Source organism: Microcaecilia unicolor, chromosome 1 (assembly GCF_901765095.1).
Source record: "Microcaecilia unicolor chromosome 1, aMicUni1.1, whole genome shotgun sequence".
NCBI classification, from domain to species: domain Eukaryota; kingdom Metazoa; phylum Chordata; class Amphibia; order Gymnophiona; family Siphonopidae; genus Microcaecilia; species Microcaecilia unicolor.
The window spans coordinates 470,668,004-470,693,362 of NC_044031.1; the positions used below are offsets into that span (position 1 = coordinate 470,668,004).

The 25,359-nt window shown below is 44.6% G+C and overlaps 1 protein-coding gene across 1 annotated transcript in view; it reads right to left on the minus strand.

Annotated features, from left to right (window-relative positions):
• ZNF521 (zinc finger protein 521) overlaps positions 1–25,359 on the minus strand; it is a 765,169-nt gene that overhangs the window by 113,623 nt on the left and 626,187 nt on the right. The window contains 1 exon segment of the mRNA XM_030213661.1: positions 23,570–23,701. Coding sequence (XP_030069521.1) covers positions 23,570–23,701 — 132 coding nt within the window.

The following is a 25,359-nucleotide window of genomic DNA, read 5'->3' on the forward strand; positions in this document are numbered from 1 at the left end:
CATGTGGATGTCAACAAAAAGTATCTCTATAAATGACAATGAAGACAAGTTCAAGACCCCATTAACACCTTCTGAAGCTGACAGAAGTGCGAGTATCTTCCAACCTGTCATGTTTCTATGTTTCTAACCCTGCAAAGCTGCAGTAAATGACAGTCTAGGAAACCTGATCCATGAAAGTATCCTTGACCTTAAGAATAACCAAGCTTAGTGTAACAACTGGCCTATAGGACTTGTTAACTTAAGACCTTTTCCAATATTCTTTGCGCACCATGGAGAAACACAAACTTTATGGACTGCTGTACACTCCAGAAGACCAAGGACTCAGAGACTTTCTCTTTATGTTGTTGTTGTCTTGTTTCATTTTAGACCTTGTGGAATGAAGAAGAAATACTTTGGACAACTGAGAGATCCTCATTCATTCTATATTATTATTCTGGACGTGAGCCCTTGAGCACATGCTGAGGCCTAGTATAGGATTTTGGCCAAGGCCTAGGATAGACCGAACAGGCCCTATGCACCACCCCAGCCACAAAGCCCCGCATACACATAACAGCTAACAGGCACCACCAGAAAATGGGAGATAGAACATTCATGTGGGCCTCACGGCCGATCGGGAACCTACTCACACAAAGTCCAAGCAAGTGAACCTCACGGCCGACCAGGAACCCAGTCACACTCTGGGAGGGAAGAAAGAACAACAAAGGGTCCCCAAGGGACTGAGCACAAGCAGCGCACACTGTGCAGGGTAGAGACACAAGGAAAAGGGTGAGAGATAGAATCTCTAAAGGTATACAGAAGGCTGTGCCACAGGGCGATCAAGAATACAGGAAGCCCCAGAAGGGAACGCTCTATGCTGTACTATACAGCACTCAAGAGAAAAAGGAAAACTACTTATAAGAGTACACAAAGCTGGCCCCACAACACACAAGGGAAAAGGGAACAGTAATCAAACAGAGGACGCTGCCTTGACACACACAGACCAGAAAAGAAGCACTGCTCACCGGAAACAGGAGACAGATTCAGCAAACAAAGAGAACTAAAACCAACAAACAGGAGCAATATATACAAGGACAGAGGGACTGCCAAATGGAGGCAGAATCACAGGGAGCATAGCAAAAGCTCAGCACAACAAAGGGAACAGAGAGAGAGAGAGAGAGAGAGAGAGAAAACTAAACAAACAAACTGGAACAATACAAGGCACAAGCTTACCACAGACAGAACAACGTTAGAGCAGCAGAAAGCAGACCAGGTGTAGGGGAATGAGGCAATCAAGCGCATGCTGGGAATACCCAGCACACACACAGAATAAACAAGCACCGAGGAGAAAGGCTAAACTCCAACATGAACACAAGCGCCCAAGCACAGGCTGGCTTCAGATGAGCAAACAAAGCAATCAACGCTAAAGCAAGGATTGCAGGGAAAGGCAAGCTAAAATGGATCAAGCTTCTGACGTCTGCTGGCTCAGCCCCCTGACAAGCCAATCAGGAGCGAGTCCCAAACATTACCCTGCCTATCCAGCAGAATCATAACAATTATGGATGCTCTCCCGGTAAAGGTGGTGAGGGACAAAAACGGTGGTGGAAGTCAAAAGTGTGAATTCAGAGGATCCCTACAAAGCAACTGGATGGAATAAAAACAAAACTTAAATGACCATCACACTTTAAACAAGAACACAGAGGGATGCAACCTACATGGAGTAGCAAAAGTACAACTCTAACCCCCTTACTGGCCAGACTAGATGGACCATACTGGTCTTTGTTGTCATTTACTATATGTTTGATTCTTTATAAGCATAAAGAATGTTTGCCCCAACAGTTGTGTGTATCCATGTTTATTTTTACAGTAGTAGCTCAAGGTGAGTTACATTCATGTACACTGGGTATTTCTCTGTCCCTGGAGGGCTCACAATCTAATTTTGTACCTGAGGTAATGGAGGTTAAGTGACTTGCCCGAGATCACAAGCAGCAGCAGTAGGATTTGAAATGGCCACCTTTGGATGTCAAGACTGGTGCTCTAACCACTAGGCTACTGTACTTGTGTTTGTAGCATGTAATTCAAGCTAGCAGTAACTTCCTGTTAGAACTTGTAACCTGCTTTCATAAGTCACACCTTGCATGTGACTCATTTCCTCCAATTACTGCAAAATCTGTGAGGTTCAGGCTTCAGTCCAAGCTATACATTCTGACCCTATTTGTTATTTTCTCAGCCCCATAGTCTTAAGGGTCAGGGCGCCGCCACACCATGCTCACCTTGCTCGCCCTCCCGCTCCCATTGTTCAACTGCCCGCCCTCTTCTCCCCCCCCCCAACATCCCTTTTCTTTTTTTTTCCTTTTTAAATTTACCTCTGTGGCGGTTCCGGCAGCGCAGGGTCTGTGAAGGAGGCGGCGCTCCCGACGTCTCTAGCCTTCCCTTCGCTGTGTTCCGCCTTCTTCTGAAGTCATTTCCTTGACGTCAGAAGAAGTCGGAACACAGCGAAGGGAAGGCTAGAGACGTCGGGAGCGCCGCCTTCTTCACTGACGCTGCGCTGCCGGAACCACCACAGAGGTAAATTTAAAAAGAAAAAAAAAAAGAAAAGGGATGTTGGGGGGAGAGAAGAGGGCGGGCAGTTGAACAATGGGAGCGGGAGGGCAGGGGAGAGACGAAAGCATGGATGCAAAGGGGGAGGGGAGAAGAGGGCGGGCCAGGCCAGGCCAACTGGGACATGATGGGACATGGGAGCGAGAGGAGAGAGAGGAGCATGGATGCGAGGGGGGGTCATGGAAGGAAGAGAGGGGAATTGCTGGATATGGATTAATGGAGGGTGACAGAGGAGCATGGATGGGAGGGGCAGGGCTAAGGGAGAGAGGGGAATTGCTGGAAAAGGATGAATGGAGGGGGCAGGGGACAGAGGAGCATGGATGGGCATGGATTGGGAGGGCAGGGCTCAGGGAGAGAGGGGAATTGCTGGATAGGGATTAATGGAGGGTGAGAGAGGAGCATGGATGGGAGGGGCAGGGCGCAGGGAGAGAGGGGAATTGCTGGAAAAGGATGAATGGAGGGGGCAGGGGACAGAGGAGCATGGATGGGCATGGATTGGGAGGGCAGGGCTCAGGGAGAGAGGGGACTTGCTAGAAAAGGATGAATGGAGGGGCAGGGGACAGAGGAGCATGGATGGGCATGGATTGGGAGGGCAGGGCTCAGGGAGAGAGGGGAATTGCTGGATAGGGATGGAGGGGGCAGGGGACAGAGGAGCATGGATGGACATGGATTGGGAGGGCAGGGCTCAGGGAGAGAGGGGAATTGCTGGAAAAGGATGAATGGAGGGGGCAGGGGGCAGGGGACAGAGGAGCATGGGTGGGCATGGATTGGGAGGGCAGGGCTCAGGGAGAGAGGGGAATTGCTGGAAAGGGATGAATGGAGGGGGCAGGGGACAGAGGAGCATGGATGGGCATGGATTGGGAGGGCAGGGCTCAGGGAGAGAGGGGAATTGCTGGATAGGGATGAATGGAGGGGGCAGGGGACAGAGGAGCATGGATGGGCATGGATTGGGAAGGCAGGGCTCAGGGAGAGAGGGGAATTGCTGGAAAAGGATGAATGGAGAGGCAGGGGACAGAGGAGCACGGATGGGCATGGATTGGGAGGGCAGGGCTCAGGGAGAGAGGGGAATTGCTGGAAAAGGATAAATGGAGGGGGGCAGGGGACAGAGGAGCATGGATGGGAGGGCAGGGCTCAGGGAGAGAGGAGAAATTGCTGGACATAGAGGGGGCGGAAGAGAGATGAAGGAGATGAAATGAGGGAAAAGGAAGAGAGGAGAAAAACTGCACATGGATGAAGAAAATAGGCAGAAGCTGAGGACCAGAAATGAAGAAGAAAGGAGGAAAGGAAAGAAATAAATGGAAAGGAAGCCCTGGAAACGGAGTTAAGAGGACAGATAGCAGCAGAATCAGATACTGGGCCAGCATGATCAGAAAAAGAAAGTCACCAGACAACAAAGGCAGAAAAAAAAATCATTTTATTTTCATTTTAGTGTTTGGAATATGTCCACTTTGAGAATTTACATCTGCTATCTTATTGTGCAATGTATAGCAATTTGTTTCTAAGAATATTGCTGACAATTCCTGTCAGTGTGGCAAGTGGTGAGCGTTCATTTTCACGGGGGGGGGGGGGGGGGGGAGGGCCGCCGCCGCCAACTGATAGTCTGCAGGGGGGCGCCAGAGACCCTAGGCACGGCCCTGTTAAGGGTATTCTCTACACCCAGTGGTGTGCTGGAGCTGGCTCTGTCCAGCTCGCAAGAGCCGCTTGTTAAATTTTGACAGCTCTTGCGAGCCGGTTGTTGTTGGGGGCGAGCTGGCTCCATTGCGGGAGGTAAGCATGGCAGGAGGGCGCCATCACAGGCCATGCTTACCTCCCCTGCCACTCCGAAGCATGTCCAACGATGTCCTTCGCCCCCACCCTCCCCTCCCGCTCCCATCCGTCTTTTTTTAATTACCTCCGTCGAAGCGCGCGCTATTTAAAGGCCTGATGCGTGCTGGCCGTCTCCAGGCTTCCCCTGCTTGCTTCGGATGATGTTCGTGCCTTAGTCCCGCCTTCATTCTGACATCATTTCCTTTTTTCGCGAAGCCGGGACTAAGGCACGAACATCATCCGAAGCAAGCAGGGGAAGCCTGGAGACGGCCAGCACGCAGCAGGGCTTTAAATAGCGTGCGCTTCGACGGAGGTAATTAAAAAAAGACGGATGGGAGTGGGAGGGGAGGGGAGGGAGGAGAATCACTGGGTATGGATGGGTAGAGGGGGCAGGGAAGAGAATTGCATGGATGGGTAGAGGGGGCAGGGGAGAGAGTTGCTGGGCATGGGTGGGTAGAGGGGGCAGGGGAGAGACTTGCTGAGCATGGGTGGGTAGAGGGGAGCAGGGAAGAGACCTGCTGGGCATGGATGGGTAGAGGGGAGCAGGGAAGAGACCTGCTGGGCATGGATGGGTAGGGGGGGGCAGGGGAGAGACTTGCTGGGCATGGGTGGTGTAGCTGGGTCCCCCATCCAGGACCCAGCCAGGCTCGACCCTGCTTAGCTGCCTCTTCCTCCACACGACTGTTGCCTTCACTCCACAGCAGTCTGGCTCCTCTGGGCTCCAGGCCCTGCGAACTCCCAGGACTTCCTCCTCCCTCCGTTCCTTTCACAGAGGCACATTCAAAGCCCAATGTTTATAAGTAAGAGTTTTTATTTTCTTGCTTCAAATCAACACAACACCCTTCACTCCAGGTTGTTTAGGCTAGCAGCCCATAGCACCCATTCAGGTTCAACACAGTCAAATTCAGGTTCAAAAACAGTCCATATAACTTCAAACTCAGGTTCAACACAGTCCATATAACTTCACTTTAGCTCAAATTATTTCACTTAGGGAACAGTACATTATCAGAGGGAAAAACCCAATAGCTTGGTAGGTTGCAGCCCAGACCTTTTAGTATGAAACAGTTTAAACAGTCTTTCTTGCACCTTCTTACAGCACGGTTACACAGCTTTATTCCCACCTGGTTCAGGCTGGGGTTTCAATTGTGCCCAGCTCTCTTTCTCGCCCACAGGCTGCACCTGTTTCCTCTTTAGTAGAGATTTCCCCCAGTACCTCAGCCTCTCTCCTCCGGTCTTCCACCAGTCTCTCCAAGGTACAGCTAGCCACCCTCTTACAGCAGCTTTTTGGGTTTTAGCCAGGGCTCCAATCTCCATCTGTTCCTCCCCTAGCCCTTCAGTAATCTCCATTTTATCCTCCTCTTCAACTTCCCCTGCCCCCAATCTCTCCAGCTGGCCCTCACCTTCTTCAGAGACCATTTCCCAATCTTCTATCTCCTCCCCTAACTCTTGCACAGCCGGGTGGGGAAGAGAAGGATTCTGGGACTGGTAGTTCCTCCCCGTCTTCCTTAACACAGCCAACCTCTCTGCCTCCGGTAGCCCAGCTTTCTGAATGTGGGTGTTGTGCACATGAAATCTTCCCCGTTGGGATTCCGCGGCTCCCTGTACCCCTTTTCTTCGTACCTTCCCGGATCCCCTTTCACCTGCACTCTCACATACCCCCATCCTCAACTGATTGCTAGGGATTTCTATTTCTTCACTAGCAATCCGTGACAGGACATCGGCATTGGTTAACAGCCGACCCGCCCGGTGCTCCACTCGGAAGCGGTAGGGTTGCAGGGCCAGGTACCACCGGGTAAGACGGGCATTGTTGTTCTTCATATGTCCCAACCATTTGAGAGGAGCATGGTCAGTCACCAACGTAAATGCTTGGCCATCCAAATAGAAATGACAGGCCTGTATGGCCCACTTGATGGCCAAACATTCCCTCTCAATGGTGGAATACCTCGTCTCATGTGGTAATAACTTGCGACTCAGGTACAGGAGAGGATGCTCTTGTCCCTCATGTAGCTGGGATAACACTGCCCCCAACCCCACCCCAGAGGCGTCCACCTGGAGCACGAAGGTTTTATCAAAGTCCACTGCCCTTAGTACGGGCTCCTGACACAATATCGACCTTAACTTATCAAAGGCCTCTTGACTTTCCCCATCCCACTAAAGAGTGTTAGGGCTCTTACTTTTCAACTTATCTGTGAAAGGGGCTGCTATTGAGGCGAAATGGGGAATAAACCTCCGATAGTAGCTCACTATGCCCAAAAATCGCCTTAACCCTTTCTTATTCCCCGGACGCGGAAACTCCCTAATGCCAGCCACTTTGTTGCACAAGGGAGTGATATGTCCACCCCCCACCATGTACCCCAAATATTTCACGCGTCGCTGGCCGAAATGACATTTCTGGGTGTTTAAGGTTAAACCTGCCTGTCGGAACGTATCCAGTACCCCTCGGAGCCGGACTACATGGGTGGCCCAGTCCTCACTATGGATGATCACATCATCCAAGTATGCTGCGGCATACTCCTGATGCGGATGTAATATTTGATCCAACAACCGTTGGCAGGACGCAGCTGCTGAGTGCAACCCGAATGGCATTCTTTTAAACTGATAAAGTCCTACTAGGGTAGCAAAATCAGTTTTTGGCCGTGCTCCCTCCGTCAGGGGTATCTGCCAATAGCCCTTGGTCAAGTCCAGGGTAGACAGATACCTGGCGGTTCCCAGACGATCCAGTAATTCCTCAATGTGGGGCATTGGGTAAGCATCCGGGGTGGACAGGGCATTGACTTGGCGGAAGTCAATGCAGAACCGCCAGGTACCATCAGCTTTTCGTACGAGCACCACTGGGCTTGATCAGGGACTGAAGCACTCCTCAATTACCCCAAAGGATACCATCTCCTTAACCTGCCGCTTGGGAGGTGAGAGACGATAGGGCCGCTGCCTCACTACTCTCCCTGGCTCTGATATAATATCATGAGTTATGAGTGGTCTCCCCGGGACGAGCGGTCAACACATCCCGAAACTCATCTAGGAGTGCCCGCAGATCCTGCTGCTGGGGTTCACTAAGGCCTGGATCTATCTGGGGTTCCCCCCTCTGTGAGAACTCTGTAATCTGGGGCCCCAGGTCTTCTTCCCCTTCCTGTATCCCCCGACTCAATAACCCCTTTCTCTCCCCCACCAGGGCTTCAGAACGTTCACATGATACGTTTGTATCCTGCCTTGCTCATGTCTCACGGCATAGGTGGTGGGACCTAACTGTTTCTCTATCGTTACAGGCCCTTTCCACTGGCTTGTGAATTTATGTGGTGAGTCAGATATCAATACCAGCACTTTTTGCCCCACCTGAAATGTCTGATTAGCACTCTTCCTATCATAATAGGTCTTTTGGGTGACCTGGCTTCTGGCTAGCTGCTGCTGCGCCCCCTCCTGTACCCTCCTCAAGCGCTCCTTTAGATCAACCAAATACCTATTAACTTCCTTATCCTGCTCCTCGGGTGGCACCCACTGCTCTTTTAGAATGTCCAGCACTCCCCTGGGTACTCTCCCATACATCATCTCAAACGGAGAGACCTTTAGGGAGGCTTGTACACTTTCCCGGCACACATACAACACAAAGGGAAGTAACAAATCCCACTGTTCATGATGGATTCCGAGTCCCTTTCTTAACAGCATTTTCAAGGTCTTATTGAAGCGCTCTACCAACCCATTAGTCTGGGGGTGGTAGGCCGCTGTTCGGAGGTGCTGGATCTCAAATGCCTCCCATACCTGGTTCAGAGTACGTGACAGAAAATTTGTACCCCGATCTGTTAATACCTCCCTGGGAAACCCCACCTCACAGAAAATCCCTATGAGATGGGAGGCTATGACTTTTGCTGAGGTGTTGCGGAGTGGAATCGCCCAGGGAAACCTAGTAGCCATATCCACAATCACCAGTATATATGAGAAACCCCGCTTGCTCTTGGCGATGGGACCAATCATATCCATAACCACCCGGGCCATTGGGATAGCTATCTGAGGCAGAGGACAAAGGGGTGCTCGGGCAGGCACCTTCTCCGACATCTTTTGGCACTGGGCCGGGGAGAGACTTGCTGGGCATGGGTGGGTAGAGGGGGGCAGTGGAGAGACTTGCTGAGCATGGGTGGGTAGAGGGGGGCAGGGGAGAGACTTGCTGGGCATGGTTGGGTAGAGGGGGGCAGGGGAGAGACCTGCTGGGCATGGGTGGGTAGAGGGAGACAGGGGAGAGACTTGCTGAGCATGGGTGGGTAGAGGGGGCAGGGGAGAGACTTGCTGGGCATGGGTGGGTAGAGGGGGGCAGGGGAGAGACTTGCTGGGCATGGATGGGTAGAGGGGGCAGGGGAGAGAAGAAAATTGCTGGGTATGGATGGATAGAGAGGGGCAGGGGAGAGAGGAGAGTTTCAGGCCATGGATGGAGGGGAGAGCAAGAGAAATTCTGGACATGGATGGAGGGGAGGGAAAGGAGAGAGAAGAAATGCTGGACATGGAGGGAAGATAGAGGAAGGAGATTAGATGAGGGGAAAGGAAGTGAGGAGAGAAACTGCACATGGATGGAGAAAATAGGCAGAAGCTGGATCCACTGTACAGTTAAGTCTGCGGAGGACCAGAAATGAAGAAGAAAGGAGGAAAGAAAGGAAATAAATGGAAAGGAAGCCCTGGAAACGGAGTCAAGGGAACAGATAGGGAGCAGCAGAATCAGATACTGGACCAGCATGATCAGAGAGACAGTCACCAGACAACAAAGGTAGAAAAAAATAATTTTATTTTTATTATAGTGTTTGGAATATGTCCACTTTGAGAATCAGGTGCTGAACGTTAAAAGTTTATATTTATTTACTTATTTATGGCATTTTATCCCATATTAAACATGAATTAGATTGGAACCTGGGATCATTTAATTTTTTTTTCCTGGAGAGAGTAATGTGTTGCCCCCCCCCCCCCCCCGGGGTATAGCCAGCTCTGCAAATTTTTTTTTTTTTTGGGGGGGGGGGGCGCAGAGGTGGGTGGGTGGGGCGCAGTTGTGGACGGGGGGGGGGGGGGGGGGGGCGCCGAGGTGGACCGGGGAGAGAGCCTGTTAAAAATTTACCAGCACACCACTGTCTACACCCCTTCTTAAAGACCAGAATTCTCCTTCATGTGCTCAAGAGCAAGCTGTTCATAGCCTCTGTCCCTCTCTTCCACCTCGAAAAAGTATCTTCTCGTTACCAAATATCCAACATTCTTCTTTCACCAATCATACATCCTTCTCTCACTGCAGTAATTCAGAATCCATCTCTCCGGTTACTTAACATCTACCCCTACAGTCTGGCAGTCGATTGATCAGCATCTGCAGTCTCTCTCTCCCCCAGAACCAAACCATCCAGGTGTTCTTCCTATCTCTCTTCCTCCCCCTCCGCCAGACCTAAACCCTCATTACTCTCGCTCTCTCTCCTCTCTTCCCAAGCCTAATCCCTCCAAGTATTCTTTTCCTCTCCTCCACAATATTTTTGCTCTCCCTGTCACATTTGACTATCCCCATTCACTTTTTCCCTCCCACAAGTCCAACGCCTCTGCACTTTCTCTCCTTCTTCCCTTCAGCCTCATTCCCACCACATATAGACAAATTGTACTGGCTTCATCCAGGCCTGTGTCAGCCTATGTCAAAATCGTCTTTTTCTTCTGATCGGTGTGGTACAGTCCAGACACTACCTTCTTGCAGGATCAATATAATGGTACTGACATTTAGTTCTTGTTCCTGTGGATCCATGATGTGACCACTGCCTTTCCTTTGTTGTCAGATCATCCACAATGCCAAAATTCTGTACAGAATATTAAACTTTGGCACAAAAAACTGAATTCTGAATATATTCAGTACTGCACAGAATTCCCCAATGAGTAAATACCTAGAAACGTAGGAAAAAACAACTGATGAAAGGAAAAAAAATTGAAAGTAAACAGAAAATATTAGTGACCATAATTGACAATCACATGTGGCATAAATGGTATGCCAACAGACAATCAATGTAAGCATTTGACATTGATTGGACCCATATGTATAAAACAGGCACAGCAGAAAAGCTGCCAGGCAAGAACACCAGGCAGACAGCATTTGAATTAATGCTTATATAGCCACACCCTACATAGCCATGCAAGCATTCAATAGTGAGGAAAATAAAAGTATACTCACTACCCAAGTCAAACACCAGTGCTTCACCTTTGACACTACGTAGCCCCCAAAGTTACCAGTGTACCTGCCACTCTGATGGTGCTATGTTTTTTTAAATCTTTGTGGCAGGATGCTCTGGCAATTCCTCTACAGTATCTAGGCCTTTCCTGTGTTGACCTGTAAAATAAAAAATAAATGTCAATGAACAAACGTATATAATGCACTTAGGAGGTCTTATTCAAAGGCGCGGTAGCGTTATTAGCACGTGCTAAATATAAGAGAAGCCCATAGGACTATAGGGGCATCTCCAGCATTTAGCGCGCGTTAAAAACACTAGTGCACCTTAGTAAAAGGCCCACCTAGAGCACTACAGCTAGTATTTCTAGACTAGTACAGATAGGACATATCAACTATACAAATGTAGCTAGCATTTATTCTGACCTACCATCAAACATGAAAACAGACCAAAAAAAATCACTTACAGAAGTAGGCAGGAGGATACTCATTACTACATTTTTCTAGATACCAGTACTGGTTCTGGAGCATCAGCTGGAAAAAAAAAAAGAGGTACGGCTTGGCACCTTCACAATAATTCAAGCAGGTCCTACAGCTGCTATTTTAGGATCAGCCATACAATGAAGAAAACCATAAGAGGGTTGAATAATTATAGCTCCATGTGTGACCACAAGGGGAGCAATGTACAGGCATTTAAAGATTCCTGACAATTTCAGAAGGCTGGCACCAATAATAGGATAAAGGATTTCACAGCAGCTGCTGTAATAAGGCAACAGATGTGATCTAACATCCTATTCACTTTATCTACAAAACATGGATTAGTGTTTGATCACTCTGTGAAAGAACATCCTATTTAATGACCACTGTAGAAACAAGGAATTGTTTGGTCTCACAATTAATGTATAACAGCTAACTTTGCAAGAGTACCTTCCCAGGGACCCTTCTCAGAGAGTAAGATAAAACACAAGTAGCATTTTTTTATTTCTTTATGAACTGAGGTAACTGCTTCTTACATTGCTGCTTACCGATATTACCTAGGTATAGCTACTAGGAGGTTATTTTTATAACAGACTGACTAGGTTGAGAAGGTAAGAAGGTGCTTATTTCTAGCCTACTTTATAAAGACACAAAACCGTCTACAGGGTTCTTTTAGTAAGCTCTATTAGGTAGCTAGAGTGGGTTTTACCACAGAGTAGACAACAGCACAGACCTGTAATAACATCTAATGTACATTACAATAGCCAGTGTGGTAAAAATTCCACGCTAGCTGTTTAATGTCAGTAAGGATAGGAACTGGGTGTACCTTGGGTGGGTTGGAAGCATGGTCGGCTGCGATAGCTAGTGTACAGGTCACTAACATGTGCTAGCTGTCACGGCTGCACTTAAGAATCACCTCAAGAGGAGGCGTTAAGTGTAGATATCGTACTGGCAATCTAGTAGCATGGTTGCAGACTTGTGAAGTGCCTCGGTGGTACATCCCTCTAGCCTTCTAATTCCTTCTTCTGATATCTAATTTTCCCTTCAGATCCCCCTCCAGCACACCCTCAAATATAATCACCCCCCCCCCCCCCGACAGTCAAACCTTCATCCCCTGATGGAACAACCTTGCCCCCAATGTTCTACTTGCACTTGAGCTGCCACTGCAAGTAACACAGTGCCTGTGTGGTAATTGCAAAGCAGATGCGGACATTTCACCTGCTTGAGAGAGAGAGCAGCAGTACACGTTAGTGCATAAAGTACATGCATATACACCTATTTTATAAACAATGTTTAGTTCACAACTCTGCCTGTGTTCTGTCCAAGCTCTTCCCCAGGACATATTTACATGCTGGTCGAGTAAAGGTACATGCCTTCTTGGCACCATGCATACTTTAATGTGCATGACCTCTATGATAATTGCTAAATGGCCTTCTATGCCCATAAGATTCAAATGAGTTGAACAGGGCTAATAGGCTTCCATGATAGCACAGGTGGGCAACTGGAGTTCTGGGTCTGCACTGTCCCTCTTGTTCCCTGAAGAAGAAGAGGTACAGTAGATCCAAAGATATATAGATTGTAAGCATAAAACAGATCCACAAAGGTGGCTAATCAATATTTTAACATTTAGATTAACAATTATTTAAATAATAAAATTACACTAACCCTACATTAAAACATGGATGTCCATACAATCAATCCAACACAGTTTATGGTTTATTCGGATTTGATATACCACTATGACCGATTAGCAGGTCACAATTATCAGTGTGGGCATACTTTTGAGACCTCCCTTCTTCTAGTTTGAGCCTACATGCTTTACCCTGGGCAGGGGCTTTTTATCTTCCTCCCCTCCCCTGAGTCCTGCTCTCTAGCTATGTCCCTGTAAAGTTAGGCTGGACTTGCTGTAAGTATTTTGGTGATCTGGGGGTCTTTTCTGCATAACCCTTCACCCACCCTCCTCCTCATTTCACCTTTTCTTGGTTGAGCACTGGCCTCTGTTAGGGCTACTTCCTGAGAAAGGAAGTTCACATTTTGATGCTCCTTGTCTGCCCTATGTTGTCCCTAAAGATGAAAAGTTAAAAGCTCAGGAATCAATGCATAGCCTTTGCAGTGGTCTCCTTGTTGAAAGAAATCTACTTACGCAGCTCATATTCTGTTATCAGGGTAGTAGTAGGGATATAAATGTAGTGAATAAAAAGTAAATAATAGAAGACTTCCAATGGCCATTTTGTAGCCAGTGTTACCTTCTCAATTACTCTATATGTTGTCTCATGTGGGAAGAGTTTCCAGCTTATAAACACCACTGGATGTTCCTGGCCATCCTTATTGGGTCAAAACTACTACTGAGGCACCCAACTGCATTATGTAGGGGTGATTGAAGTTGGGGCTCCTAAGTGTTGGCTCTGAGCAGAACCCCCTTCAGTTCCTAGAATGATCCTTCAAAGAGCCTCCTTCAACGCCAGGAAAACTTTCTCCAATTCTTCTGACCATCATATCTGTGGTGCCTTCTTTCACAGCAGACAGGTTAGTGGTTCTGCATTTTCAGCAAGTGTAACCAATGAGGCTAAAGAAGGTTCTCACCTGTTCTTTTCTTGGGAATGGGCATTTGTATTTTGGCCTCTACCTTCTATATATGTGGGTATATCCCAGGGAATGAAACTCTTGTCCTCCAAGCAGGTACTCTGGATTTGCCATCAAGATGGCATTCTGCAGGCATGCAAGGACTGCTTGAGTTCACTTTAAATGTGTCTCCCAGTCTGCACTATAACTCACAATCAGGGCAATTCTTTAAATGGGAACCTAGAAGTACATGCCACTTGTGTGCAGCATTGGTGCCAATACTCGGCAGTGACATGTGCATATGCATTAGGCGCTATCCTATAAGGAACCTAAGTGCTACAGTGCATAACTCTGAGGGAGACATACATGTGGGCAGAGCATGGGTAGGCCATGGGGATGTTTTATAGCTATGTGTGTAGAATACTATAAACTACATGCGTGACTTGACACTCCAAGGCACAACAATTTCTGCCTGCCATTGACGTGGTATAAGAGCGCACATCTAAACATTGGAGAACCAATGCTGACTTTATGCTAATATTATACAACAGAATCTTGGCACCAAGATGCTGTTAAAGACTTAGCACTATGCACATGGCATTGAGGCACAAGAACAGAAGAATAGCCATACTGGGTCAGACAAATGGTCCATCCAGCCCAACATCCTGTTTCCAACAGTGGCCAATCCAGGTCATGAATAATTGGCAGAAATCCAAATAGAAACAACATTTCATGCTACTGATCCCCGGGCAAGCAGTGGCTTCCCCATATCTACCTCAATAGCAGACTACTGACTATTCCTCCAGGAACTTGTCCAAGCCTTTTTTAAAACCCAAATATGCTAACCATTGTTAGCACATCCTCTGGAAATGAGTCCCGGAGCTTAACAATTCATTGAGTGAAAAAATATTTCTTCCCATTTGTTTTAAAAGTATTTCAATGTTAACTACATTGTGTCCCCTAGTGTTTGTACTTTTTGAAAGAGTAAAAAATTGATTCACTTCTACTCGTTTTACACCATTCAGGATTTTATAGACATCAATCATATCCCCCTAAGCCATCTCTTTTCCAAGCTAAAGAGCCCTAAACTCTTTAGCCATTCTTCATTTTTGTTGCTCTACTTTGAACATTTTCTAATTCTGCTATATCTGTTTTGAGATAGAGCGACCAGAATTGAATGCAATACTCAGGGTGTGGTTGAACCATGGAGCAAGATAGAGGTATTATAGTATTCTTGATCTTATTTACCATCCTTTTCGTAATAATTCCTAGCATTCTGTTTGCCTTTACTACTACTACTAACATTTGTATAGCGCTACCAGGCATACGCAGCGCTGAACATGAGACACACAGAGACAGTGCCTTTGTGGCATACATTGTCTTCAATGACACTAAGATCTTTTTCTTGGGTGCTGACTCTTAAGGTGGACCTTAACATCTGGTAACTATGGTTTGGATTATTCCTCCCAATGTGCATCACTTTGCATTTGACTACAATAAATTTCCCAATTTTCTAAGGTCTTCCTGCAATTTTTCACCTAGACTGAGGTGTCAGTTTACAGAACTGTCCCCCAAATCATCAAGCTATGCCATTTTATAACAGTTAAAGGCCCACAGGAGGTGGTTAATCAACTGCTGAACATAGCAGGAGAACCAGGAAGTCCAAATAGCAGGACAGTAAACTGTAACAGCCCTTCAGAGGTAGTAATGGCCATTCTCTTTTTTGCTGCTGGAGTAAGAGGTACCTGCTATTATTAGGTCTAGTGTAGAAAATAAATTGGCTAGACCTAGTCATTCAATAACTTCCTTGACTCAAAGCACAGGGAGCTTCCAATTGTGAGACCTTATTATCTTTCTTGAAATCAGTACATAAGCTGAGGCTCTGATCTGGTTTTGGGGATCATGCCAAGTCTGAGCATCTCCCTTACTTCTTTGGCTACTGCTTGCTGTCATTTTTCTGGAATCTGGGACTATAATAATATCAAGGCAAGCAGATGGATTCTTTCAGGAGTGCTGGAGATGTCTGCATTTTGACTCAGTAGCATTCTATATTACCCATCTGCACGGTTAACAGCTGATACCTCAAAGAGACTTGTAGATGTTCTGGGTTCAATGAAACTTTGAGCCCAAAATCTTCTTGCTTGACTAAAGCACAAGCTAGTGTGACAGTAGTGACACACTTCTTCAAGAGGTGAATTTGGAAGATCTGGGCCTTTATCTGCTTGTAATCCACAGGCCGTATTCTTGTATATGAACTCGACAGATTTTGCCAATGACAGAGTAGCTTACACTCCAATGAAAACAATACTAAAACATGGTCTCCTGGTTAAAAGATCCATTGGACTGTGGAGCAAGCATATTCCTGGGTTTGAGATTTCTCAATATAAAGCCTCATCTTTTGTCAGATGCTCCATCATCTGAATCATATAGAGGCCCATTTTCAAAGCAAACAGACTTACAAAATTACATAGGTTACTATGGGGCTCATTTTTTTTAAAAGAGAAAAACCATCCAAAATGTGTTATAAAGTAGCATTTGGACAAATTTCTTCACAAAACATTCAAATTGGTATTTTTGAAACCTATTTTGCAGATGTTTTTATTGTTACATTTCTACCCCGCACTTTCCCACTCATGGCAGGCTCAATGCGGCAGGCAATGGAGGGTTAAGTGACTTGCCCAGTCACAAGGTGCTGCCTGTGCCAGGAATCAAACTCAGTTCCCCAGGACCAAAGTCCACCACCCTAACCACTAGGCCACTCCTCCACACTATAAGGTTTTTATCCATAAAAACCCTATAGCAAGCTATACACCTAAACACAGTATCATTTAATTTTTATTTATAAAGTAAACGTGACTTCAGATCCCTGGTGCTGTTCTTTTTCTTTTGAACAGCACCACTCCGCTATGTCGCAGGGGGTTTTTTGTTCAAACTTTCCCAATGCGGTAACATACGGGAATTCTCATGTCTAGTCTACTTATTTTTCTTTGTCAATATATACTATTCGTGATCATTGCACTTATCTTTTTCTTCGGGCGTTTTGTCTTTCTACTCGGTTCGCTCTACAGTGTGCTCCTGTTTCGCAACAGCTTCATAAGGAGCTGAACCTTCATCTATGTTGCCCTTTATATCATGCTCCATCCAGTATATCTTCTGATTGTTTTCAGAATTAGAGATTAGAACTGATTGAGCAAACCAAAGGAAGTTAAATATATAACATTAAGGGATGTTTATCCATGCAATTTGTCTGCAGTGCATTCAAATCACAAGGGGGTATGTTGGGGGCAGGGCTTAGGGTGTTCCTAACACTTATATTTTGCAGCCATAATGGAACAAAACAAAACTAACTAGGGCTGAAACTTCAACGTTTTGGTCTAGACCTGTTTTTAGAATGAATAAGTCACAAAAAGTTGCCCTAAATGACCAGTGGTCACTGACCCCATCCTACCCCCCCCCCCCCCCCAAAGATGTGATTAAAATATTACTTACCAGCCTCTATGACAGCTTCAGATGTTATAGCCAGGTCTATTAGAGCAGCAAGCAGGTCCCTGGAGTAGTGTAGTGGTCAGTGGAGTGCAATATAGAGAGGAGGACCCAGGCCCATATCCCACTCTGTTACACTTGTGGTGGAAAGTGTGAACCCCCTCATAATCCCCTCACAAACCTATAGAGGTGACCCTTTCACCCATAAGGGCTATTGTAGTGGTGTACAGTTGGGTACAATAAGTGTTTGGAGGGCTCAACTTACAGTATAAAGGGGTAACGGTGAGATGTGTACCTGGGAGCTTTCATATGAAGTCCATTGCAGTGACCCCTAGTATGCCCCAGTGCTCTCCTGGGATGTCTGTGTGGCCAGTCTACTAAGAATGCTGGCTCCTTCTACATCCCAATAGATTGATTTTCTACATTTTTCACTTGGACTTTTTTTTTTTTTTTCGAAATTGGCCCAAAAAAGATAAATGCACAGAGCACAAAAACATCTTGCATGTGGCCATTTTAGCAATAAATAAATAAACATTTTGCTGTTTTGAAAATGGCCATATTTTCTATTCAGATTTGGGATGTTTAGCGCAAAATGTCCGAAGTCCAACTTGGACATCATATTGAAAATGCCCCTCCATATAACTTTATCTGCTGTCATTTACTATTTTACTATGGTGCTCATTTTCAAAGCACATAGGCTTACAAAGACCTGTACGGTCCATCCAGTCTGCCCAATGAGATAAACTCATTTTACATGGTGTGTGATACTTTATATGTATATCCGAGTTTGATTTGTCCAAATACCAGAGTTTGATTTGTCCCCATAATCTATAGTCTACTAGTTTCTGTTCCAGGATCGACTTCTCTTCCCTGGTCTTCCAGACCACATCCAGCATTCCCCAGGTCTCCTTTCATAAAGTAACTGAAATGCAGAAAAACTAGTTGAATTGTAGCAAACAGTATGTATGCAACAAGGAATCTCAGCTCTTGCTATCTTCTGTGACAAATTTGCCCAATATTTGTTTGAGAGTTGAGCATTCCCCAAGGCCATCCATGTATGACAATAAACTTAAGTGCAAAGGGTTTCACTTTCAGGAATGCATAAACTTGCTGTATTACTTGAGACACAATATGGGGTCCTCCTGGTCAGTTAAGATCTCCTTAGGCTATTTGACTCATGAGAAAATCTTTATAAAGCCAATTGCGAGTATTGCTGTGTTCGCATTATTTAACGGTACAGCCTCCAGCACTCAAGTGCCATACAGGATACCAAGCATATACCAGTTTCCCAGATGATCCTCTCCAATGAGTCAACTAAGTCAAAGTGGGTCTTCACTACCTCCAGATGGTCTTTTCCAATGGTCCTGCTAAGTTGAAGGGGGTCACCACAATAAGTATCAGCACTAAGGAAGCAGGTTGGACTCCAGCAAGTCAAGTTAACTTATATATAGGGAAGAACTGAAAAGAAATATGAACTTTTTATGTAGCTCTGACCAATAGAATTGGATCAGAATTTGCTCCTGTGATTTTTCTCTCTCTAAATTATCAGTTAGGAGATGCCTATGAATCCACTGAAGCACTTACTGGTGGTAAGGTCAGGGTACTAAGAACTGCACTCACTTCTCCCTCTAAATTTCTCCTAGTTACCTTTCATATTAGATCCTTCTTAACTTCAAAAAAAAGGCAGAGATGAGGTCTGAGCTTCAAGATCATTTCACAGGTCCAGAAAGTTCCTAGTTCTTTTAGGGTCTCTTCTTTCTTTGGTGGATAGCATAAAAATCCTAGAATGCTACATTTATTGAAAATTAATATTTGAGACCTAAGTTTCTTCAGTGGTTAAGTTGCATTATTTGGCTCTTTGCCAGTTGCTTGGTCTTTGGTCATGCTTAGATAGCACACAGGGGTTCCAATCCATCATAAATACCTGATCTCTGCAACACAACAAAACCAAAGTACGTAATGGACATAACACAACTCTTCCGTTGTACGATTCCCTAATGTGGCTGTGCCACATGAACTTTATCTTACCACAATATCACTTTGTATTTGTTCACACTGGAGTCTGCAAAAGCCACATTGAGCCTACAAATAGGTGGGAAAATGTGGGATACAAATGTAATTAATAAAATAAATAAATAAATAAATAAAGGCTATACTATCTTGTACTGAGTTGATTGGATTATGGGAACATTTTTTACAATGGTGCAAGCTAAGCCATTGTCAAGAAATCACAAATTATTTAGACATTCAGCAACCCCCCCTTCAAATATGACCTTGCTACATCTCTTCTAGTAGTACAACACTGGCCTCATAGTTGTCTGACTTTAAGATTCCCATTAATTCCAATAGGCTAACATGGTCCCAAAATTTAAACCTGTTATCTTTCGGCAGTAACTTGTACTTCATAAGGAAGTAACTCATCAAATGTACTGAAAGAGAGCTCCCTCCACTAGGACAAGCTCGAAAACTACCAACCAGTCTCTAACATCCCTTTCCTGGCAAAATGAATAGAACACTCCTTTGAGACCTCTAATGTCCTCTCAAGGAACATCGCTATCTGCACCCTCATCAAAAGAAACTGCACGTTGCGATACCCACCAGTGAGTCTTCTCAGCAGTTTCCCCCCCACACTCTGGAACTTACTCCCAGAGGGGCTACATCTAACTCAAGACTACCTCTACTTCAGAAAGCAAGTGAAAGCCTGGCTCTTCTCCCAAGTTTTGAATGCATGTGGTGTCTGACCATATATTCACTCTACACCTGGACAAGCTTGCTACACACTCTATAACTTAGATCAGTTCCTTATATCTTGTTTAGTACCTAAACCATGCCTTGAGTTTAGTCACCCATCTATTTATCCCAATTGACTTTGTACTACCCATCTTGTCCCCATCTATATCTGCACTTGGCCCCTGGCTACACAGTAAGATGTCTCATTTTATTTTATGAACAGCGTTATCATCATCATCTGTGATTCGAATGTTATAAAGTGTGCTTATTAAGTGTTCCATTGCTAGTTAATATGTTGACATTGTATTAATATCTATGTTATCTGAATGTTCCTTCATACTATTATGGTATTGTTTGTATTGTACTGATAGTTATCATATTTCTGTTATATGATTGTTCTACAGTGCTTTTAAATATGTATATTTCTGATACTGTTTCATGGTAGTCCTATTACTAGGTTTTAATTCACTGTTTCCAAGTTTACCTCTGACTGAATTTATGCTTATATTTGGTAATTTTAACAGCATTGTTATGCTGTTAAAAAATGTAAATTTTATGTTAAACTGTACCTGCTGTACGTCATCTTGAGTGAATTGCTTCATAAAGATGGTTATTAAATCCCAATAAATAGATAAATAAATTTCTTTGCTTTTACCTACTTGTCTTTGGAATTAACACCTTGTCTCTCTCCACACAAGATCATGCTATTCCAAATTTAGAAGGGGATTAAAAACCTTTTAATTCCCCAAAGCATTCAGGAAGGTTGGGCTCAGGGAGATTGAGGGACAGTTCTCTATACTTTTTATTTTCTGATAACTCTGTTGTTACTATAATTTGTCTAATATGTCTACCTGCTGTTTCTTTGTGCAGGGACCTAAAGTAATTTTAGTTATCTTATGTCTTACGTTTTTAGTGTATTCAATAAGAGCAAATCACTGTGGACATGTGTCATTTTTATTTCAATTGTGAGCCATATATAAAATATAATAATTTAATATAGGACAATTTATAAATATATAAACTGCTCTGATATTGTTATTATGAGGTGGTATAGCAACTAAACTAGGTTATGGACTGGCTTCTCATCTATCCTCTGGTCTCCTTTCCAGGTAAACTTAAGTGAATCAACTTGGCCTAAATCCTTCTAAAGGCCACCAGGTTACCATCCTCATCCCATTTGGGTAGACTATCTAAGGGTTCCCGAAGTACTTCATTATCCCTATCCTTTTCTGGACTTCTATCTACAGAAACCCCTAGATTTTTGGCACACTGGGCCTTCTTCTGACATCATTGCCACTGGAGTTTAGTATCTTAATTTCCCTAGCATACAAGTCTCGTTCTTCCAGATGGAAGACTTCCAGGAATGACTCCTTCTTGGAGTCAACTGGTCTAGCATTAAGCCAGGCTAACAAAGTCTAAAAGTCTAGGAAGCACTGTCCCAGGATTATAAGGGAGAACTCTCATTTTGAGGCTGGTCCCATTACTGTTTTTAATGAGACCTGAGTAGTGGGATACTGCCATTGATCCCCATGGACATAGACCTGTCTCTGTCTGTTCATAGTGAATCTGACCTCTTTTAACCAACTCTCTTTGAGTAAGGGCCATGACACTACCAGAGTTTACCACAGCTTGGGTGATTCCACTGGATCACAAAATTATCCAGTGCAGAGTGTGGGGCATCAACAATGTTACAGGTGTGGGGTTTCATCAGGTTAACATCCATAGCCTCTTCTTCAGTTCCTGGGTATTCCTAGTCAAAACTGCATTTCTCCACAACCAAAGCAGGGTGGCAATTCAGGGTCCTGGGACCAATATGTGGCTGGAAACTGTTCTTTTTCTAAGGCTGACTCTAGATGATCCACTTTTTCACTCTGGGATAATTTTATATCTCGCTGCCTAAGGTGTTCAGGCATTAATTGAGTTTGGTGGAAGACAATGGCAAGTTCCCCAGGGCCCCCTATAAACTGTGAATATTAGCCCAGCTACTGCCACATAGGTGGACTTAAACCACCTAGAGACTATTCCAATAGAACTAATTTGGCCATCTTGATTACAGTTTTCCCTTCTAATTGAAGCCACTTCCTTCCTATATCTTTCAAAGCTACAAGACACCTTGTGGAATTTAATCTATGTGGAGGGATTCTCCTTGGGACTGATACCTATAAACTTCTTGCGTGCATGTTTCACAGTCAAACATTGTAGCCTTGACTTTGGCATAGCTGTTGCTCATGAGAAGTCCTCTCAAAGTTTACTAGGAAGCAGTTGGTATCCTCAGCAGAGGTCTGCTTGGGTATTACCAGAAGTGGAGAGGTAAGTGGAGCTATGGTAGCTTGCATTGCTTGGGCCAGCTGTGTTAGGAAGATTGTTGCTGTGTTCATTGGTAGGGCTTGCTCCCGTACCTCTGTAGAGCTTGCTGCTGTGTTCACTGGTTCTACACAGCGCTCTTCAGTGGCTTCTGTCAGGGCTTGGAGCAAGCACTGCATGATTGGCTGAGCAAATGCCAGTCTATAAAGTACAAGTCTGTAATAAAATTAATGTTCAACCAAGTCAAACAAAAAAAAAAAAATTCTCAACCTCTCCAGTGCTAACTTTCCAAGGCTACTTCTCTAACTGATCAGAACTAAGCTCTTCATAGCCCAAACGAACAGAGGTTACATAGAACACAAGAGCTGCCGTATAAAGTCAGAAAAAGGGTTCATCTAGCCCAGTATCCTGTTTCCAAAAGCGGTAAGTCCAGGTCAAGTACCTGGCAGAGTCCCAAAAAGTATTTCCAGGCTGCTTAATTTTGCTGAACAAAATTTCATGTACACAGAGAAATTAGTAATTGTAAATAATTTTGTTAACAATAAACATAGTTTTATTTTCCAAGAACTGTATTTTACACTCTGAATACAAGAAATACTAGGGGCATAATCTCACATTAGTGTGCCTATATAACATTTCCAAAACAGTGCCTGTTTATTAGACAGCAGAATGTAAAAAAAAAAAAAATGTAGAAGGGTGTGAAGATTTTTACAAAGCACTGCATTTGCAGAAATAAGGGCCAAACAAGCTGCTGATGTGACCTTTTTATTGGACTGACTCAATCTATCTGTAACTAGCTTTCCAGGGCCATACTCCCTTTATTGGCAATAAGCTAGTCCTAGATATACAGAGCAGGTGTTAGGCATAGGAGGACACAGGGCAGAAATTTGCAAAGGAGCCCCAATGTCTGCTAGCAGGGTGTGCTGCCTTCAGTTCTGGGCAGGCTTGGGCACCCTATGGCATGAGGACCCAGGGCAAGTGCTCTATATGGGCCCCCTCTAATACCGGCACTGTAGATATATTAAGTCCAATATAATGGTTTGACCCACAGCTCATTTTTTGGCCTTTATTTCTATATAGTTAAGAGGATTAATAAAACAACCACAATGAATACATTAGGAATAAATAAATATTCACACAGTGAGGTTAGCTGCAGTTCTGCATGAAAGTGCCAACATATACAGCTCCTCCTGATTTGAGGCAGCTTAGATCAGTGAGCTGAGAACATGGGAAGTCCGTATGCATATAGGTTCCTTTGAAAATAATGAGGCTTGTGTTCAATATCACACTTTAAATCTCATTAATGCATGTTAATGTGGAATAGTGTGTATTTAACATGTTTTGTAAATCTCGCCTGTAGGTTGTAATCTCTCTCAGGCAAGGAATTACCTATTGCATCTAAAATGTATCTCGTCTCGGATTTGGAAAGGAGAGAAATTAAATACAAAATCTCAATCCAAATCCTACCTGTAAAGCAGACAGGGCATTTAAAAGTGCCCCCCATTCCTTCAAAGCTGTGTTCTATCAAGTGGCACTGCAATTTGGCTGGTGAGTCAAATGTCTGGCTGCAGAGTTTGCATTCATGATTCAGCCCTTCATCTGGCAGAGAAAACAAAGGAAAAGGCAGAGTCAATTAAATCATTTATAAAGAGAATTCTGCCATTAATAAACTGAACAATTTTTGGAAATTTTATGGTGCTAATATTGCATTGCATCTGGTTTTTATCAATCAATGTCACTGCCTGGGAGCTGCCTGTGGAAAACCTGAATGTACATCAGCTAGACTTTTCAGGAGAAAAATGTATCTAAAGATGACTTCCTAGATAGTCAGGAAGAATATACACCTAAAGTTGATCCAAAACAAGGTACAGTGGTTAACAATACCTCCTATGCATATACTATATAACAGACAAAACAAATAGAACTTTATACAATCTATGAAGCCAAAAAAGCCACCTCTTCCAATGGCTCACAGTTGCTACAGGTGATTATACCGAACTATCTATGTTGCATAACTCAAGATAACCAACTGTACTTATAGACACATCAGAAACCTGATTTTCCATAAGGCTTCTAGGAAGGAATTGGTACACTCAAGTCAGGACAAACATAATCTCTTGAGTAGTTTACAAAAGGCTCACTCAATGTAAAGCCTTTTGTAAAATATGTATAAGGATGCTAGGAAATACATTTGTAGATCGCAACCTGTAGAGCAAGAATGACCATTTTAGAAAGAAACACATTCAGAAGGAGAAGATAATCACTCAGGGTTCTGAACTTGCAGTACTGGCATTTACAAGCGTAACTACTGCCAAGTGTAAATGCTGATTTTCCTATTTATGCATTTGGGGCCTGGGCTCTTGCGGTAATTTCATTTTTGGCGCGCGTCCGATATGCACATCTGAAAATATTTTTTATTTTCGGGCGCATGTAACGGACGCACGCCAAGTGGCATTTGGTGCATGCAGGTCATTACCGTCCGGTTACTGAATAAGTCTTTACCTCTAGATCAATGGCAGGCAGTAAGGTCTCAGACCCAAAATGGACGTGTGGCAATTTTCATTTTGCCGCACATCCATTTTCGGCAAAAAAAGCCCTTTTTACAGGCGCGCAAAAAATGGATCGGCGCACGCCCAAAACCAGCACCTACACTACGGCAAATCATTTTTCAGTGTGCCTTTGTAAAAGGACCCTTAAATATCAGCACTCATACAAGTATCTGATCTTTCTAAACTGGACATCTAAGAGGAGGCAATTAAGGAGCTGAGGGGTCCCTTTTACTAAGCGGTGGTAAGCCCAATACAGGCTTACCCACTCGCTAAACAGAAAGTACATCAGGCTACCGCAGCAGTCTGGCGGTACTTCCCACCTCTAGCATGCCATCATATCTGGTGCTACAAAAAAAAAAAAAAAAAAAAATATATATATATATAAAACATAATATAATTATAATATAATATAATTATATATATTTTTGTAGGCCCGGAGTGTACTCAGCATTAATTGGGCAGTGCCATGTGCTGCCCGGTTACCACTGGGTTAGCGTGGGAGCCCTTACCGCCACCTCAAAGTGGTGGCAAGGGCTCCCCTCCTGAAATGGCCATGCGGCTAGTGCTTTACTTGCCACATGGCCATTTCCTGAAAAAGAGACTTCCCTTTTACCCGCTGCAGTAACAGGGGACCTCGGCACACGTGAAAAACATGTGTTGGCGTTGGTGCCACCGCAGGCCCCCTTTTGCCACAACCTGGTGTAAATC